At 38.3% G+C, this 18226-nt stretch overlaps 2 protein-coding genes across 2 annotated transcripts in view; one reads left to right on the forward strand and one right to left on the reverse strand.

Annotated features, from left to right (window-relative positions):
• camk1da (calcium/calmodulin-dependent protein kinase 1Da) overlaps positions 1–5577 on the forward strand; it is a 54813-nt gene extending 49236 nt beyond the window's left edge. Inside the window, exon 11 of the mRNA XM_081363637.1 lies at positions 947–5577. Within this exon, the coding sequence (XP_081219763.1) occupies positions 947–1080 (134 nt within the window). The 3' untranslated portion in view covers positions 1081–5577. The remainder of the gene's footprint in view (positions 1–946) is intronic.
• A 3302-nt stretch (positions 5578–8879) lies between these two features.
• On the reverse strand, positions 8880–18226 carry ccdc3a (coiled-coil domain containing 3a). The gene is made up of 4 exons (XM_081363638.1): positions 18162–18226; positions 15769–16424; positions 14772–14946; positions 8880–10263 (listed from the first exon to the last, which is right to left on the reverse strand). The coding sequence occupies exons 2-4, from the start codon at positions 16134–16136 to the stop codon at positions 9976–9978; spliced, it is 831 nt and encodes a 276-aa protein (XP_081219764.1). The 5' UTR covers positions 16137–16424; positions 18162–18226; the 3' UTR covers positions 8880–9975.

Here is an 18226-nt window from a genome sequence, read left to right on the forward strand (position 1 = left end):
ACATATTTTTTAAATTTTTTACATATACATAGTTAGTGCTGTCAAATCAATTAATCACACCTAACATAAAAGTATGTAAATATATGTGTGCATATATACATACATACATACATGCATACACACACACTCACACACATACATACACATATATGTGTGTGTATATATATATATATATATATATATATATATATAAATAAATACACACACACAAACTTTTATGTTAGATGCTGTGGGATTACAAATTTTTACTTAGTTTTAACTTTAGTTGCCAAAGCAACAGTTCTAGTTAGTTCTAATTTTTCATCTAATATTTAAATTTTAATATATTTCAGCTTTATTTTAATTAGCAAAACATTTTTTTAATAGTTTAAGTTTTAGTTTTAGTTTTTAACAATAAAAACAATGTTCAAGTTAGCACTCAAAAATGTTCAGGGATGAATAGCATGGTATGTTTTAATAAAAAGGAAAAATACTGCAGAAAATTATTGTTTATTTCTATAGATTATAAATAGTATTATTTTAATTTTCCATTTTGTGGGGATTTTTAAACAAATGTATTTACTAGTAGTGCAATCGATTAATCGCGATTAATTACATGTAACAAAAGTTTGTAAATATATATGTATATGTGCGTGTGTGTGGTTATGCATGTTGTGTGTGTGTGTGTGTATATATATGTGTATACTGTATATGAATACACACACACATATATATTTACAAACTTTAAGTTAGATGCGATTGCTCGCTATAAATCGATTTGACAGCACTAGTATTTACCTTTTTGCACTTCAACAATGTCTGTCAAAACTTAATAAAAAAACGAATTAAGATATAGAACAGCATCTAGAAAATTTTTGAACTAGCTATAATTGCCTAGCCCTAGTTTCTATATTAAATGTATCAGTTTCCATGCATGCACTTCTAAGCAGTGAATTTGCATTTGTAGGTACGGCCCCTGCCCACACTTCCTGTTCTCTGGCATCAGCTGCTGCTTCCTCCTCTTCCTCGGGGGCGGAGCCCTGCAGGCCCCTCCCTCCCTCCGTCGCGTCGGTGAGCACAGTGCTAACTGGGACCAAGTGACGCCAGGTTCTGCGGGGAGAGAGCTGGGAGGCCACTGCCCTGTGAGTCCTGCCCCTCAGCCCGCTCCCCGCCCTGCCGTCCTGTAAGGCAGAGGACTGACCCATCGCCATAGCATCACTGCGCACCTAATGCACTCCTGCCATTTAACCTCCAGGCCACTAGAGGGTGCAATGCATGCAGCGGCAGGAGACAGAGATTTCCAGCAGATGGCTTCCATTTTGAGAAGTGAATTCGTGCGGCTGGACAGAACTGTGATGTCTTTGCTATGAATGTGCTACGAACCTCGCCAGCCATGTAACCTTTGGGGGAAAAAACGAACGAACGAGTCAAAAAGAGCGCAGAGGTTCAGGTGCGAAAGTGTGTGCATGATCGTGTCCGCCCTTATAAGAGGACGGCGCCAATGTCAAACGATTCTTCTTACTATATCGTAACATGTCTAGCTCTTCCCTCTTTTCCCTTTTTACTTTCTCTATCTACTCACGTATTCCTTCTTAGCTACCATTCTGATCTTTCGTGGGTTTTTCACTGATGTGTCATGCTGACCTGCAGAAGTGCTTTTAATATCACGTTAAGACTGTTTTGCGACATTTTCTGAGTCAAGACTTCTGTTTGCACATACGAGAGAACATTTACTGGCGCTTTACAGTGTTTTTACAAACGGAAAGCTGGGAGATTATCGATTTGAGACCAGTTGGGTTTTAGCATCACGAAGTTCAAGATATGATAAAACATGCAAGATGTTTGATTGTTATCTTACTTAACTGGACTTTTTTTGTTTTAAACGCAGAGAAAAAGCAGCTTGTTCCTGTTTCTATCTGCTTTCAATACACACGGACAGTAAGTGTTAGGTACTGAATATAGTATAACTGTTACTCAAACACACACAAATCTCCCGAAAAGCCATGGCAGCGTCTTTCTACGCCCAGTGTACGAGTTCTCAGGGAATTCCGCCACTGCACTGGGCATCATAGTGATGGGATCTGTCCTAAACGCCTCCATGGTTTGAGCTTTTCTCATCCAGCCAGAATAATGTCAAAAATGTAGTTTAGGATGATAGACAGCTGTTTAACTCGCGCATACAATTGTATGAAAATTTGAAAACTGACATGTTATGCTACATTTATGCTGTATCAGAATTAGCCCACCACAATTAAAAACATTTTCAAATTACCAATAGAGTGCAACAGCCTGGTACCGGAAGTAGAAATGCCACTAATTTTTTCCATAGGGGAATAGAACTTACTAAAGCCTTTAAATACCTAATGTGAGCTACAAGGTTGTTAACGCTATATGCTTTTGTTGAAGCCTTCAGTCTTTATTATATTTCTACTTTATTTTTAAATAATCGTGTTTAACAGCGGAATTCCTGGTGAAAAACTACATTACCCATGATCCTTTATATCAATCATTTTATATTTATCTGTTGTTTTTACTTTGATTGTCATTTGCAATGCTTCATGGGATTTGTAGTTCTTTCTCCGAGACAGCCTTGTGCTTTCTTTTTCTCAATACTCTTTTTTTGCTTATTTTTGTACGTTTGTAATGTGGTGATTGACCTTGTAACTGGTTGGTTTGGCTCATGGCTTATAACTATTAAATTAAGACTTTTAAAAAATCCCTATGAAAAAAAAATAAGAAAGAGTGCATGCATGCACTGTTGCTCTCTATTACACATTGGAAACAAGTTAAAGGTGAGACCGAAATTCTTTTTTTTGTCCAACAAATGATAGACGGGGAGTGTTTTGGAAACTCGTTTGAAACTGGTCACTATTTTTGCAATGTTTTGTAATGGAAGTGGTGTAGAAACTTCACTTTTAAAGGCAGTTTTGTTTAGATACTGCGAATATTTCTAGTTAATATGTCATTTTATCAAAGACAGTGTATCATGGTGTGCTTTCTTTGCTCTTCCTGAATTCGCAAGAGGTGAATTAAGGTGGCTATGAAGTATTTTGCCTTCCTCATCAACAAAGTCAAGCATATATCCATTTGGCGTAATGACAGGTTAATTTTGTCATTTTTGGATCGGTAATTCTGAGACAGTATTAACGCAGCATTACTTTAATAGAATGGAAGCCAACAAGGACTTTCCAGCACGATTCAAAGTGGCTGAATTCCTATTATTGGTTTAAGGGCTAAGTTAAGGTTTTGACACTTCCTTATTGATGGGTGACGGGTCTTCTGCTATTATGTCCTGTCGGGTTTTTAAAGTGACTGATGTCTTCTTTGCCCTTTATGGTTTGCTAATATCACAGGAGGGAACCAAGATTTAGGAGTGTGTGACATTTTCCAAAGTGCCATTGAATATCTTCATGCATTTGACATTAGTTTGGTCCTGAATGTTTGTTTCAGTGTGGGCGGCGCCTCACCATGAGGGCTTTGAGCTAATGGGTTTATTTTTCAGTCAGGTCATGCATGCACCATTTTGTCTTCATTTTCACACCCGAGAGGAGCTTGTAATCTCATAACAGAGAAGCTTTCCACAAAATAACTGGGGCAAAGTTACCGTACGGTTTTGTATGTCACAAAAGCTATTTTCTTTGAGGTGAACTATAATGCACATTTCTGTTAAAACATTCAGCCGTTTACGGTCTAAGAATGAGGTGTTACGGTTGTTTAAATGAATGTTAAGCTCTTTTGATAGTATATGTGGCATAATGTTGATTACCACAGGAAATAATTTCAATTTGTCCCTTAGTTTCTAATAGTAAAAGTCAATGGAAAGGCATCACAGACGGATTAAAAGCCAAAATGTGAAGCTCATATTTTTGTGCAAGCATTTCTATTAATTTTTGTGTTATTTGGGATTTTAGCTGTGGGACGACTGTTCTGGACTTCTAGTTTGGTGTTGCTTACATGTAATCAGTATCTTTTTGGTATCCCGTGCATTTTGTATGATTTAGGGGTTGAAATTGGATGTAACTTTGTGCAAACAAGGTTAGTAAGCAATTTTGTTTGACTAGTTTTAAAAATGATATTGCTGTTCTCTTGCAATTTCTTGCGCTTGTAGTCTTTTATTGTGTGTCGCTACATTACTGTAAATGTCATTTTTGCTTGTTTCTTTAAACTGAGGGACAATTAGAAATGATTTTCTGTGGTACAAGGGCTTAACATTTTTGGCCTAGGTGTTCATGTATTCTGTGTTTGTGAGTGTCACCTTCTTCTGTGTGTATTTATGGGTGTAAAATGCAGGATATTTGTCCGATATGCTGGTTTTGAATTTTTTAAACCCTCAATAGGATATGCAGAAAAAGTATAAACCAAAACGTTGGGATGTTTTGAATGAAGATAAATATATACAGTTACTGCCACTACTCCAAGCCAAACATATGTATTTAAATATAGTATAACAATTAGGTATATGAATTCATTTTAACATTAAATTCAGTAAATACATGCACACACATGTGCCATGGCTCTCACACAAACACACACACACATCCTGATCATTCAGTGAGTGCAATGAAGGACAGAGAGGAAGTCAAAAACGATCTGTATTCGCGATGTTTCAGTTAAATTAGATTATAGCATCACTGTCGTCTGTCTGTGTCCAGAGCAAATCACTCTGTGTGTCCGAAGGCTTTGTAAATAGATTGTGATTGTGACGTGTCTATCATGTTGTCCCTGAGATGGTAGTGTGTGTCTCTCATCTCGTTCTCTAAACACTGCCTTTCTCTGCAGTTGTCGGCCACACACTGACTGTAATACACAGATGTATATTCACAAACTTGTGTCTCTTGCTGTATGTTGTTCCGGTAAAATCACGTTTCTATTGTACAAACTTCAGTCTGTGCACTTCACACGAGCAACATGGTAAATATTTAACGATGATCGGTTGTGATGCAATCTTTTCCCAACATTCTATTTTCTTCTTTTTTTTTTTTTTACCAACTCAGGCGTCACTTTTGCCTCTTACGATGAAAAAGCTGTGACTGACAAGTGTCTGTGCTACCCAGTGACTGTGCAGTTTTAAACTTGTCCCTTGAATGTTGACTTATTTGCAAACTAAGAGAGAAAATACATTGCAACTGCATCGAATGATTTAATAAACAATTGCAAGCATGTTAAATGCGCTTTCCGATTCAACCGATTGTTTGCGTATTTTCAAAAGTCCTCACCATGTAACTATATGTATGAAGAAATATGTCTGTATCTATATGAATATATATTTAAAAAATTGCAACTCTGGCAATGCAGGCCTTGTGATCTCTGCATCTCTGACACAACCTGTCCGAAATAAAAGTTGCCCAGTGAAATGTGAATTATATACTCATATGCATGTGACAATGATGATCATATTTTGAGAGTGGCATACGAATACTAACTTTACTGTGACGTGATCTTCTGTTGATATGGGGCTTGTATATCCAATGCCTTTGACAATCATCTGCACATATCAGAGTTTATATTCCATGCTGTAAAGCAATGGGGAATGAATGATTGTTTTTTTTTCCTTTCTTTTTTTCTTTCTTTCCTTTTTCCTTAAATAAATCCTGAATGATCATGATATGTCTTTTTTTCTTTTCTTTTTTTCTATTTTTACAATCAGCTTTTGAACACTGTGTTTTCTGCCATTAGTTTGGTTTGGATCGCTTCCATTAGCGGTCAGTCAGGCTGGACGTGTCTCCCACCAGCACATCTTCGGGCGCTGCCTCCTGCTACTGACTCAAAACAGACTGGCAAGAGACCATGTGAACATCATCCAGCCATGCATGACCGCTTATGACCCCAGGCATCTGTGCATGTGTCTGGCCAACATGTTAGACATTAGCTGTGTCGAGGAGGCCACTTTGAAAATTAAGCTTCCCAAGCGACTCAATATTCAGAAAGTAGGCAGATATAGATAGCTAGATAGATAGATAGATAGATAGATAGATAGATAGATAGATAGATAGATAGATAGATAGATAGATAGATAGATAGATAGATAGATAGATAGATAGATAGATAGATAGTTACTGACTGTTGGTAACGGCGACTAGATTTTAAATAATTGTCGCGGTTGATTATCTTAATAATTAGGCTATATATTAGCGATATCTATTCTTTAGTAAAAATAAATAAATAATAATATGTAATATAATAAGAAAAATATGTTAAAAAAAACAACAACTAGCGTGTACTTACGACACCTACCAGCAGGGGCTAACATGCTAACCAGTTAAATTCTGACCCCTGACCCCTTTACTACTTAATGGGCAGTTCGTTTTTGCATTTCTATCTATCTCATGTGATGGACAAGATATTGAGTTGAGGTTTTTCCTTAATTTTCTTTTATGTATGCATTTATAAATTCCAATCCAAGTCCAATCAATCAGCTGTCTCTCCAAACTGTAGTCTACTTCTGCAGACCTGACAGTGCAGAAACCAACTTTCATTTTACAGACCAATATCCCAAACATCTTAAAATAGATGCTGAGATTTCCCCAGAGGAAAGCACACATTGTTTTTCCCCTCACCGCTGCAGGGAGCAGCAGAGTTTCCCTGTCATTATCCTCTTAGAATAAATGACTTTTAACTGCATCGCCCCGAGATGTGACCAAACAAACTTAACGGTGGGAAATTATGAGTCATGCTAATGCTATAGTTTGGAAATCCACAAAAATGTTTATCTTTTAGTATGAAACAAGGGCATTCCAGCAGATGCTGGGGGTACAAATGGGGTAACTTTCCCAGAATAGTGGCACACATAACAGAAAACAGAGAAATAAGTATTTTAAGTGCACTCACACACACACCAGTCTAATAAAGAGATCTCACAGATCCAGCAGGTCACTCAAAATAAATACCTGAGCCATTAGATGGGATCTCTGGCTCTTTGTCTGAGGTTTAGCACAAACAATCAGTTATTTACCCCAGCAATGAGTTCACACGCACACCTATCTAGTCATGCAAAACTGTCCAAACCAACTAGCCTGCAGTGCAATTGTTCTCAAACAGCTCACATGAAAAGTATAACAAAACTATTCAACCGAAAAAGACTGAATATTCTGCAAACTGTGATCAGTCAGATGAAAAACACCTCAACACACACACAACATATTATGAAGTCATCTTCACTCACCAATGAAGTTCACTTGAAATGAAGAGATGTCCAACAGTCTTTCTTTTGAGCAAATTATCAGTCATTTTTTCAGATCTGCCAGCCTATGAAGGAATTCATTTTCAATTGAAAGCATGACTAGGGTGTGTAAACGAAATCACCCGGTGGCCATCTTGGCAACACCCCCAACGTTTGTTATGTAGAACAGCTGCTACTTGCTATCTGTCTGAAATGTCCAACACTATTGCCCAAGCATGTATCAATTCAGAAATCAAATCTGACAGCAGTATAAAACATTTTATTTTTTATTTTTTTTGCATTTACAATTTGGCTCAAAAACAGTTACTGATATGTTGCACACGCTGGCGTTCTCCACTTCCCATGCTGAGAAAATTTACTTCTTGTAAAACACAATTTCTGTCTTCTTTAAGGATTGCAAAACAAATTTGTTTTCTTCTTAAAATGAATTGACGTTGCCATTTTGCAACACAGCGCGTTCTAATGTAGAGACGCTATCAGCCATTATCAAGTGACCAAAAGCCTTAACACTGTCTTTAGTTAGTTTATTTCTCTGGTTCTTAACTTCACAGTCAGAACATCATCAGCTCCTGCTATCAACCTCTGGCCTCTTAGTTCCTGCTATTTGATCACATCTGCAGCTCAAAGACTTCGATAACAGACTCAGACTGTGTTGAAAGTGGACTAATGTCAATCTGGTATGTTTTGTATTGGGATCAGCTGGGGTTAATGTTTATCTGAGGACTGTGTTTGCTTGGGTTGGAGTGAGATTGAACCGTCTTAGATCTATACGTTCGCCACTGTGTGCATGCTGATATGCTGTTGTGGTCATTTTTTGTGTAGCAGCAGTTGAAAGACTCCTGCAAAGTTCAATATTAGTTCACAATGAGTCATTTTTGTGGATTTAGAGAGCCTACAACTATCTGGGTTCAAGAACTGGTGAAATCAAAGCTACCGTCTACTTAATGTGTGTTCAAAAGAGAGGATGTACACTCTCTAATGCTGCCACATGTGATATGAGTCAGCTGGGTTTCTGTCAAATGGAATAAGAGAAATGTTTAAGATTTGAGCTGTTTTTAACATTTCTTTCCACTGCATGATGCATGCAGACTCAGAGTTTCATTACTGGAAGAATTGGGGATGTAAAGATGAAAACTCCTGATGTTCCTCTGTGTGTGTGTGTGTGTGTGTGTGTGTGTGTGTGTGTGTGTGTGTGTGTGTGTGTGTGTGTGTGTGTGTGTGTGTGTGTGTGTGTGTGTGTGTGTTTGGTCCTGTTAAATCCTACATTATGGGGACAAAATGTCCCCACAAAGATGGCAATATCTGATGTAAATGCAAATGTAAAAATGCTGAAAGTTTCTCAGAATTGAACTCAGACACATGTTAAACACATTCTCTCTCCCCTTCCTCCACTCTCTATCTCAATCTGCTCAGCAGATGAAAGGAGACAGCGAGTGAGGATTTGCCGTCACTGGATCGTCTGCTTGATAACTGAACCTGAGATGCATTACTATCAGCCTCAGAAAGGAAGAATCAGATGTAATTCAATGCAATCACAGTATCTGATTGTGTGCGTGTTCTCACACTTACCTCTGATGTAACTCAGTGTGTATGTGGAGTGATGTAGCTATTCAGGACCTCTATATTTGCTCTTTTAGCTTTGTTTCTTTATTATCAGCTAGTTTGAAAATTAGAGTCTGATTTAAATTTTGAGTTGATAAATTCTTTTGATTTTGATCTTCACTTTAAGACAAACATTTTATTAAAAGTTTATTTGAATTATTGTAAATGCATAAAAATTACCAGTGTTTCTTTAAGAGGGCAAATTAGCTCCGCCCCCCTCTAAACACATTTGCTTTTCTACATACATACATACATATATATTATACTCATAAGTATGCTCATTCATCCATCTGCACAATTCAATATGAGCTCTCAGACTTCACAGAAGTATGAGCTAATTGCATTTGTGCTAACACTTGAGTTTTACAATTACAACTAAAGACAACCTAAAAATACTTTGAAGAAAGACAGACCAATCACAATCCAGTATGCAAATATTATGATGACAACACTGCTATCTGTTAGCCTACATCTTAAACGCTGAATATTGTAACAATTTTCAAAGTTTCATCTTAAATTTCTTACAAACTATAGCGTTTACATTTGGAAGCATAAGGGGCCATTCACACCGAATGCAAATTTGCGGGTTAAAAAACGCATCTATATTATTTGGCTTAATTCAAAATAAAAGTCACATATTTTTTAATATGACAGAATTAACCCAACTACATTAGATTACACTAAAAAGTCATTTTTTTAATATTGTATCAGAATTAAAAGTATTAAAAGTATTCACTTTTAACACTATCATCTTAAATTTCTTTAAAAAGCATATTAAGTTTAAGCTTACTCTTTTAGTGTCAACATTAAAATTATGTACAAAACATTTTAAGCATTTGGAGCTAAATTAACTGCTCTGGAGAGAACAAAATTGTCAAATATAATGTATTTGAAGACTGCCCTGCAGTCCGTGTGAGTCAATGCACTGCAAAAAGCAGTATATGTGTCTTGTTTTCCAGTACAATTTTAGTGTCAATCACTTTAATTTTTATACATTTATCAGAAAACAAGACTTATTGTTTCATGTCATCTTGCTTCTCAAGTAAATGTATAATTTTATGATGTTTAGATATTTGTCCTGGAAAACGACAAAAATACAGAATAAGAAAACGTGTGTGTGTGTGTGTGTGTGTGTGTGTGTGTGTGTGTGTGTGTGTGTGTGTGTGTGTGTGTGTGTGTGTGTGTGTGTGTGTGAAGGTGTTTGTGTGATGAGCTCACAGTCCATGTGTGTATCTGTGGCGTGGAGGGTTGTGTTGGGGTGGAATGGCATTGAGGTGAAGTCCTGCACGTCTCTCCGCCGTCTTCACGAGCTCTTGGAGCTCCTGGCGTTCCCGCTCTGCGCGGCGGGACACCTTCCGGGCTTTCCTCAGAGAATGCCTCAGTTTCCCCACTCGTTCTTTCAACTGTTTATTCTTCCTCTCCAGCTCGGCCACGCGCTCCTGGAGCTGTCCAACCCGCTCCTCCTCCTCGAACAACACCTTCTGCACGGAGGAACACAGCAGCTGAAAGAGAAAGAGAGAGAGAAGGTCACTCGGGTACGTTATAATCAGAGGTCTGTGCATGCATTGATAACCTGACCCTGTGGAATGAAGGTCAATATACAACATGACACCATTTCCAGTCTCCGTCAGCCTTATTATTTCCTGTTGAGCGCTGCCTTTCTTCTCTGGGCCCCTACAGATGCCAGCGTGTGTGTGTGTGTGTGTGATGGAGGCAGTTCAAAAGTGACATGCTGTCATGCCCATGGTAGACACAAGTCGAGGCATGCTGAGTGTGTGTGTGTGTGCATGTGGAGTGTGTGTGATTTCTGTGTGTATTTGAGCGACGGGAGGACGCATGTTCTCCCTGAACAGCGGAAAGGTCTAAATCCCTATTGTAAAGGACCAAAGCTATCCTGGACAGAAGAGCGTTCAGAGAAATAAGGAGTGATGAGAATAACTGTTGTTGTGTCCTACTGTCCAAACAAAACACACACTGCTGTAACAACAACAGCCCTCTCCAAACTCCATGAGACCCAGAGACTGACAAGTGGACACCAACACACCTAAAACAACACACATGCTGAAATAAACATCGCTGCTCATTAACAAGACCTTATGTTTCTCCTTTTGCTTGTGAAACTATGTGAACGGCTATCTAGCAATGCGATTTAATATAATACGATTTCTTCTTAACGTGGGTGATGTGTATTTACAACCACAAGAGCCAAACATAGCCTGCTTTGCTTTCAGAACCAAACTAGACCCAGATGTGGTGGTCAGTGAGTCGTCTTTAACAATAGAGTGTGTTTTTAGAAATGAAAATAAGACAAGAAAGCAGAAAAGATAATGAGAGAAAGAATGAGGAAATGGAGAGAGTTCGGGCACACATTTGGGTTTAGATAGATAGATAGATAGATAGATAGATAGATAGATAGATAGATAGATAGATAGATAGATAGATAGATAGATAGATAGATAGATAGATAGATAGATAGATAGATAGATAGATAGATAGATAGATAGATAGATAGATAGATAGATAGATAGATAGATAGATAGATAGACTATTAAATGATCTGCCTTCAATTTCCAACAAAATGAAAAGTATTTTATATGGGACACAAGGAGAGCAGACAAACATGAAGCCACACCAACACACACACACACACACACACACACACTGTAAACGCTACATCAGCACAACATTTGACCTCTGGTTAAACGTTCTTTCAGTCAAAAGCTTCTCGTTATGAAAGCATGGATGAAGTTCTTCAGAATCCATGCATGATATTTGATTAAATACATTATACATTCAGACATTGTACTGCAGTGGCAATGGTGTTTTTCTGCATTTGTCTGAATCAGATTAGAGTTTAATAAGTATAATGGGTGTTTAAGATGGATGGTACAGGAAGCAGAGGGTGACATAACACACACCATTCTGGCTACAGTCACAAGAGCACAGAATCCCTCAGGCAGCCTCAATCCTTTTCCCACAGGAAAGCTCCTGTTTTAAACAGCTCTTATTATCTCTCTGATAATCAGCCCCACCTGTTCCTGCAGCACACACACACACACACACACACACACACACACACACACACACACACACACACACACCATCATTATCTTTATCTTCTCTCTCCGCTGCGTCTGTCTCTGTGATTAGTGAAGTGTCACTGTATGTCCTCTATGATCTGTAACACTAGAATAAATGTAACATTTTTAAAAATGTTGAGGGTTCAGAAAAGATGCAGTTAATAAAAATGAAATAGTTTTGAACCCATATATTCCTTTATTGCACATAGACTGTCACATCTGTTTAGCACAGTGGACATCTGTTAGAGGAACCCTGCACCTCCTCAGGTCACTGCCTCATATGTAGACATGCATGGACACTTCAGCCGACTGCGCTCCACACACTGTCTGCATGACGCACTGTAATCTTCAGACTCAGCGGATGTCCGTGAACACCGACGGTGTCCGAGTTTTGAGTCCATGCGGACAGTGCACGTACAAAGGCACATGTGCGATTGATTTGAACATTTGAAAACAAAAGTCAATGACACTTTATTTTACAATCTCCTTATTACACGTTACATGTAGTTACGGTAGTAATAACTATAAATTATGCATAATTGCATGCAACTAACACTAAACCACACCATAACCCAATAGTGAGTACATGTAGTTAATTATTATTACTCAGTACTTAAATGTATAATTACACTAGGCGCGTTTCCATTACAGATTTGTGCAAAACTTTTGCGATTTTTTTCTAAATGTCGACAAAAAACTATTGCGAAATGACGGCGTTTCCATTAACCGATGTTATGCGACTAAAACTTCATTTTTTCCTCAGGTTTATGTATATCCAAGCCACTGCACTAGCCATTATTATTAATCGAAGGAGATGTATGTGTGTTTTCCAAGCATTAATGGTAAGCAACGACCCTTATTATACGTGTGGGCGTACACCTATTTGAGGTTTAGAATCCATTATTCCTGTAATTCTTCTGTCTATTATGAATTTAATAAAGAACTCTGTCTCGTATTCTGTCCAAACACACCGCGTCATCTACGTCAGGTGACCTGTAAATGCGCAAAAACTGTTTCCATTGCAGTTTTGCTAAATATTTCTTTTTCGAATTACCTGAAAAACCACCTCATGTGAGCGTAAAAACTTTTTTGCGATAAATGGGAGTTTTTTCGAAATTGACGTGTTTCCATTGGGCGTATTTTCAATTCGCAATTTCAATTTGCGCAATTTGAAGGGTAATGGAAACGCGGCTACAGTAACACAGACACCTGAAAATAAAGTGTAACCCAAAAGTCCCACTTCCATGGTCCAGGTCTTTCCACGTTCACGGCCAAGAGGCACAAATACGTTTCCATTTTAATGTATATGTTTTGTCTGGAAGGAAAGGGATATTCTAACTGGTTTACTCTGTATTTTCTCTGTTGGTATATTACACTCAATAAAACTGAAACTGTCCACCCTGAGCTGATGACTGTTCTTGGTTAGATGAAGTGGATGTTTATCAGTACATTCAGGAATCTCAATGTGTTTGTCTGAATATAAGTCCATCTCTCTAGACAGCAGACCACCATCCGAATAATGAGCGCCCCTGTGTTTGAATGTACAGCAGGCTAATCTCATCAAGGCAAATATAACTTCCACCAGCTGATACTGTGTGTATATGTGTGTGTTACATCCTCTCGAATCCCTGTCATAACCTCTGAGGACCCCTGACATTCCTCCCGTTCTGCATCGAACCATCCACATCAAACACATTTATTTTCCTTTCAAAACCCACCGGCGTTTCCCCAAGAGGATGTTCACATGTCCATCTGACATCTCCTTCACTCTCTTTTTATTTTCTATCTCAGATTTATTTTCAGTGGCAGATGTGTGTGTTTAGGTGGGATAGGCTGTGTGTGTGTGTGTGTGTGTGTGTGTGTGTGTGTGTGTGTGTGTGTGTGTAAGGTAGGTAGGGCAGCTCTAGCTGGGAGGTCTTTAATCCGGCCTCTATCGAGCCGAATGAACTCTAGAATTATCTCAGCCTCCTACCGTGATGAACAGTCACAGTCGTCAATACAAAGACCACCAAAGAAAGGAACTAGTGTGTGCTGTATGAACCAGGAGCTCCATTTACCCATGAGAACCTGAACATGTTACTTTCATATTATTCTCACTTCGTCACTTCCACACGTTTTTGGCTGCAGCCAATCAGATTCCTTGAGTCATTATTGCAGCAGTTGTTTTGTTAAGTAATTTGCCAAGTAAGACATGTTCTGTTTTTGTCATGTCATTTTGTTGATCCTGGAACAACATTCCTGTCCGAAAATTTTATCCTAACCATATCCCAACCCCTAAACCTAACCCTACCCATAACTTATCCCTGAAATCAGAGGGAAATGATAGGTGAATAACACTGATGTAGAAGCACTTAACCCTGTTTGTAAGCCTAAACTTGACATAAACTCTAAACTTGTCCCTCAAATCTGATTGGCTGATTGGAGTGTTGTTCCAGGATCAACAAAGATGCTGATCTACGAACATATTGTACTTGGTGAAATCACGTTCACTGTTAGTGCAGAACTACTGGAATGGAAATTGGCTGCTGTTTTACTGTTAAAGCCCAGGAAAAAATAATGCAGTTGTGCATGCAGACACTCCTGTCTTTAAAGAAGGCAGTTTACGAGCTTCTTGAATTTACAACAGAGTCGTTTCAAAACAGAACGCACTCTGAACGTCTGCCTGTAACGACGCACAGCTCACATACGCATACTGATGTTCACCTTTAGCAGATTCATGCCTTTCAATTCTCTTGACAAGATATAGTTTTCTGCATGCTAATGTTAAATCTACATTGTTCAGGATGTGCTCATTTATCTCTGCAACTCTAGTGCATATTGAGCACATCTGTGTGTGTGTGTGTGTGTGTGTGTGTGTGTGTGTGTGTGTGTGTGTGTGTGTGTGTGTGTGTGTGTGTGTGTGTGTGTGTGTGTGTTTATTGGTGCCGTACCCTGCTGTCTTCCTGGCTCTCCCAATCACTATTAAAGTTGTGCACCGTCTGTCCAGCAGAGCAGTTTGAGAACTGGAAGAGGCTGGAAAACAGTCGTCTGTTCTCCAGTGTGTCAGGGAATATGGCATCCTGGAAGTTAACTCCATGAGGGAGGATGTTGTAGTTTTCATCCATTCTGCATAAAATACACACAAAAGTTTGTTTGCATATAGGCCTACTGTACTTCTGAGGATGACTTATTGGCTTGTTTGCCTTTCAAAGTATTTCAAATAAATTATAATATCAAAAAATTTATACAAATACTAAAACGAACAAAAAAAAACTGTTATTTTATTTAACAAAAATAACATGCAATGTGTGTGTCTTCAATTTGTTTTTAAGATAAAAGAGGTATCGATATTCGATATTAATTTTATTAACTTAAATATCATAAATAAAAGGTCATTTTAAACAGTTAATTTCAAGTCGGAATAAAAGAACTTGCAGTTCAGTAGAATGATTCAATAACTGCCCCTTAAAGGGATAGTTCATCCAAAGATTAATATTCTGTTATTAATTACTCACACTCATGTCGTTCCATACATATCATAAGACTTTCGTTTATATTCGGAACACAAATCTTTTTTGATAACTTCTGAAGTTGAGCTTTCTGTCTCATTGACAGCAATGCAGCTACTACTTTGACGCTTCAGAAAGTTCATAAAGGGATCGTAAAACTAACCCATGACTTGAATAGTGTAGTCCATATTTTCCTTAAAGACACGACCGCTTTATATGATGAACATATTGAATTTAGGCTTTTATACGCGTTGTTTTTAAGTCGATTACGTGTCAATTACGCGTCGAACTTTAATGCGCAAACTACGCGTAAAAAGTCACGTGTTTTTGAGCTTCCCGGGGTTCCATTGAGAACCGTACACCATGAAAATTATTCTTTCCCCCAACTTAAGTTCAGAATAAAACCTGGTTCTTTGTTTCCAAATAGAAGTGAACCCACCTAAGGAAGAATATGTAGGAGTTGTTTTCCATCACCGTGTGTGACTGACAGCTGAAATACCCGAGTCCTGTGAGGTTGAGGCGCGAGCCCGCGGGCACCTCCAGCATGCTTCCCCACGCTTGGTCGCATAGCAACTCCACCTCCGCTGCGTACAGCAGCGCGTCCTCCGCGCGCTCGTGCTTCTGGTACGGCAGGTAGTTGTACAAACTGGACGCGTACGGCTCCTCGTGGATAGCCAACACCTTGGCGTACACGATGATCTCGGCGAGTTCAGCCCGACAACCCTCGCTCAGGGGTCGCCACTCGCTGGGTAGCTGGCATGCAAACGAGAACCCGAAACCCAGCGTCAGCAGAAGCGCAAGGTGCATGCTTCCCGTGCCAGTAAATATACCCACGCGTAAAAATGGCTCGTTCACGGGTTCAGTGGATAGGCAATGCAGTGAAGTCACCCATGCAACGGCCCGGGGTCAGTTCACATAGTCCCGACCTGTTCAGACTGCTTTGAAGGTTCACAAGTAATAGTTCCCACGTCCTGCTCCTCCTCAATCCATCATCACCCCTAAAGTTCGTCTCAGGCCAATCGGACGCGCTGGAGTTTAACCAGCCAATAGACGCGCTGCATCCTGCGTCCACCAGCCTCACTCACTGCTACATTCCTGGACAGAGGATTTGGACTCGATTTTTGTCTTTATACATTATACACACATAGACAGATGACTGCCATGATAATTCACTTTAATCACCAAAACTGCTCTGAAGAAAAATGTATTGGGCCATTGACTTTTCAGTCATGAAAAGGTTTATTTAATTACATATCATGAGATTGTCTCTATTGCGTTGCCCTTTTAAAAGTATTCGAAACCTATCCCGTATACCACTTCTATGATAATAATAAACTTGATTTTTATAGCGCCCTTTAAAAGTTACACATCAAAGTGCTTTACAAAAAAATAAAATGAAATAAAACAGAAATACAACAATATAAAAGAAGTGCATTCATAACAGTGAAGTACATTCAAATACAAAAATAAAAAACATTTCAAGAAGTAAACAGTAGGCTTAAAAGTAGCTTTTATTTGTAGCATGTAAATATCACATCACAAAAAAGTTTAAGGCTCCAGCAGATTGGAATAATCTATCTGTGGAAATAAGATCAATTTCTTTACTTGGTTTGTTTAATCATGCCTTGTCTGCTCACTTTAGGATAAACTGCCTTTGTTACTAAAGATGCATGCAATTTTCAGATCTACTGTGCATACCTACAGTAATGTTTATATCTGACTGTAGTTAAAAATGTACTCATCCTCAACTGTTTACTTATTTACTTATTATTGGCCATCTTGGCCTTTTGGGCGGTTTGTAATTTTTTGATGAATATATGCAGGTGTTGTTGTTTTGTTTTTGATTTTTCACTTCTCTGTGGTTATGTAATATTGTGTTTTATGTTGGGACCCCCTCTAAAACTAGATGATACATCTCAAGGGGTTTATCCTAATAATAAACAAATCTGACACAATATATATATATATATATGTGATATATTCATGTGATATATGATGTTATTTTTTACTCATTTTGTTTTCCAGGTGACCAGAGTTTGCAACAAAAAAAGTAGCAATTATTCATATAAATAATGTTTAAATAACATTATCAGTTTATATCATGCTGAGGATATCAGTGTTAAAAAAAAATATTATTTTGAAAGATTAAAAGTACAAAAGGTAAACTTGAATTCAATGTCTGGCTGTATCTTTTTTCTTCTGGGCATTAACGATGGAGATGTCAGCTCCAGTTTCCCCCTAATTATTAGGTTACCAGGCTATTACCTAAGCCAAATTCACACTGGAAAGGTGGCACGGAAGTGGCAATTGTGTCTCACAGACTGTTTAATGCTGCTCAGAGGTGGCATTAATGCATTTACGCTACAATTTTAATGGCATATTGTTATACTAAGGCAGAGGTGTGTCAGAGCAGGCATCATTTAGTCTGGATTTTATGTTGCTTTGCGTCTTCTTTCATATATATTTTTTAGCAGGAACAGAGCAGACTTAACTCAGCTGTATAAAGACGCCTTTAGTTTTTAACGCATCTCTGTCTCAGTGGCTCCATCTAGTGCATCAACAAAGTCCTTACATTACAGGGAACTCAACTTTTAATTATAATAATAATTATGATAATGTAGGCAGCCAATTATCACCGCTGTTGTAAGTGCATTATGCATTATGCGTGCATTTGTGGAAGGTTTTGAGACTGTTTTCACTCCATACTGTTGTTATTGATATTCAGAGCCCGTCTACCCTTATTAGACATTCTCTGCTATATTTAAGAGTTTTATGCCAAACCCATAAATAACATGCAGTATATGGAAGGAAAGAGCAAGGTTGTATCTTCACCTACGACATTTCTTGTCATCATGTAAATAGGAAAGTATGACCCTTATACGGGCGTCGAAAAGCCC

The sequence above is a fragment of the Scardinius erythrophthalmus genome (genome assembly GCF_964197995.2).
Source record: "Scardinius erythrophthalmus genome assembly, chromosome: 4".
Classification (NCBI taxonomy): Eukaryota; Metazoa; Chordata; class Actinopteri; order Cypriniformes; family Leuciscidae; genus Scardinius; species Scardinius erythrophthalmus.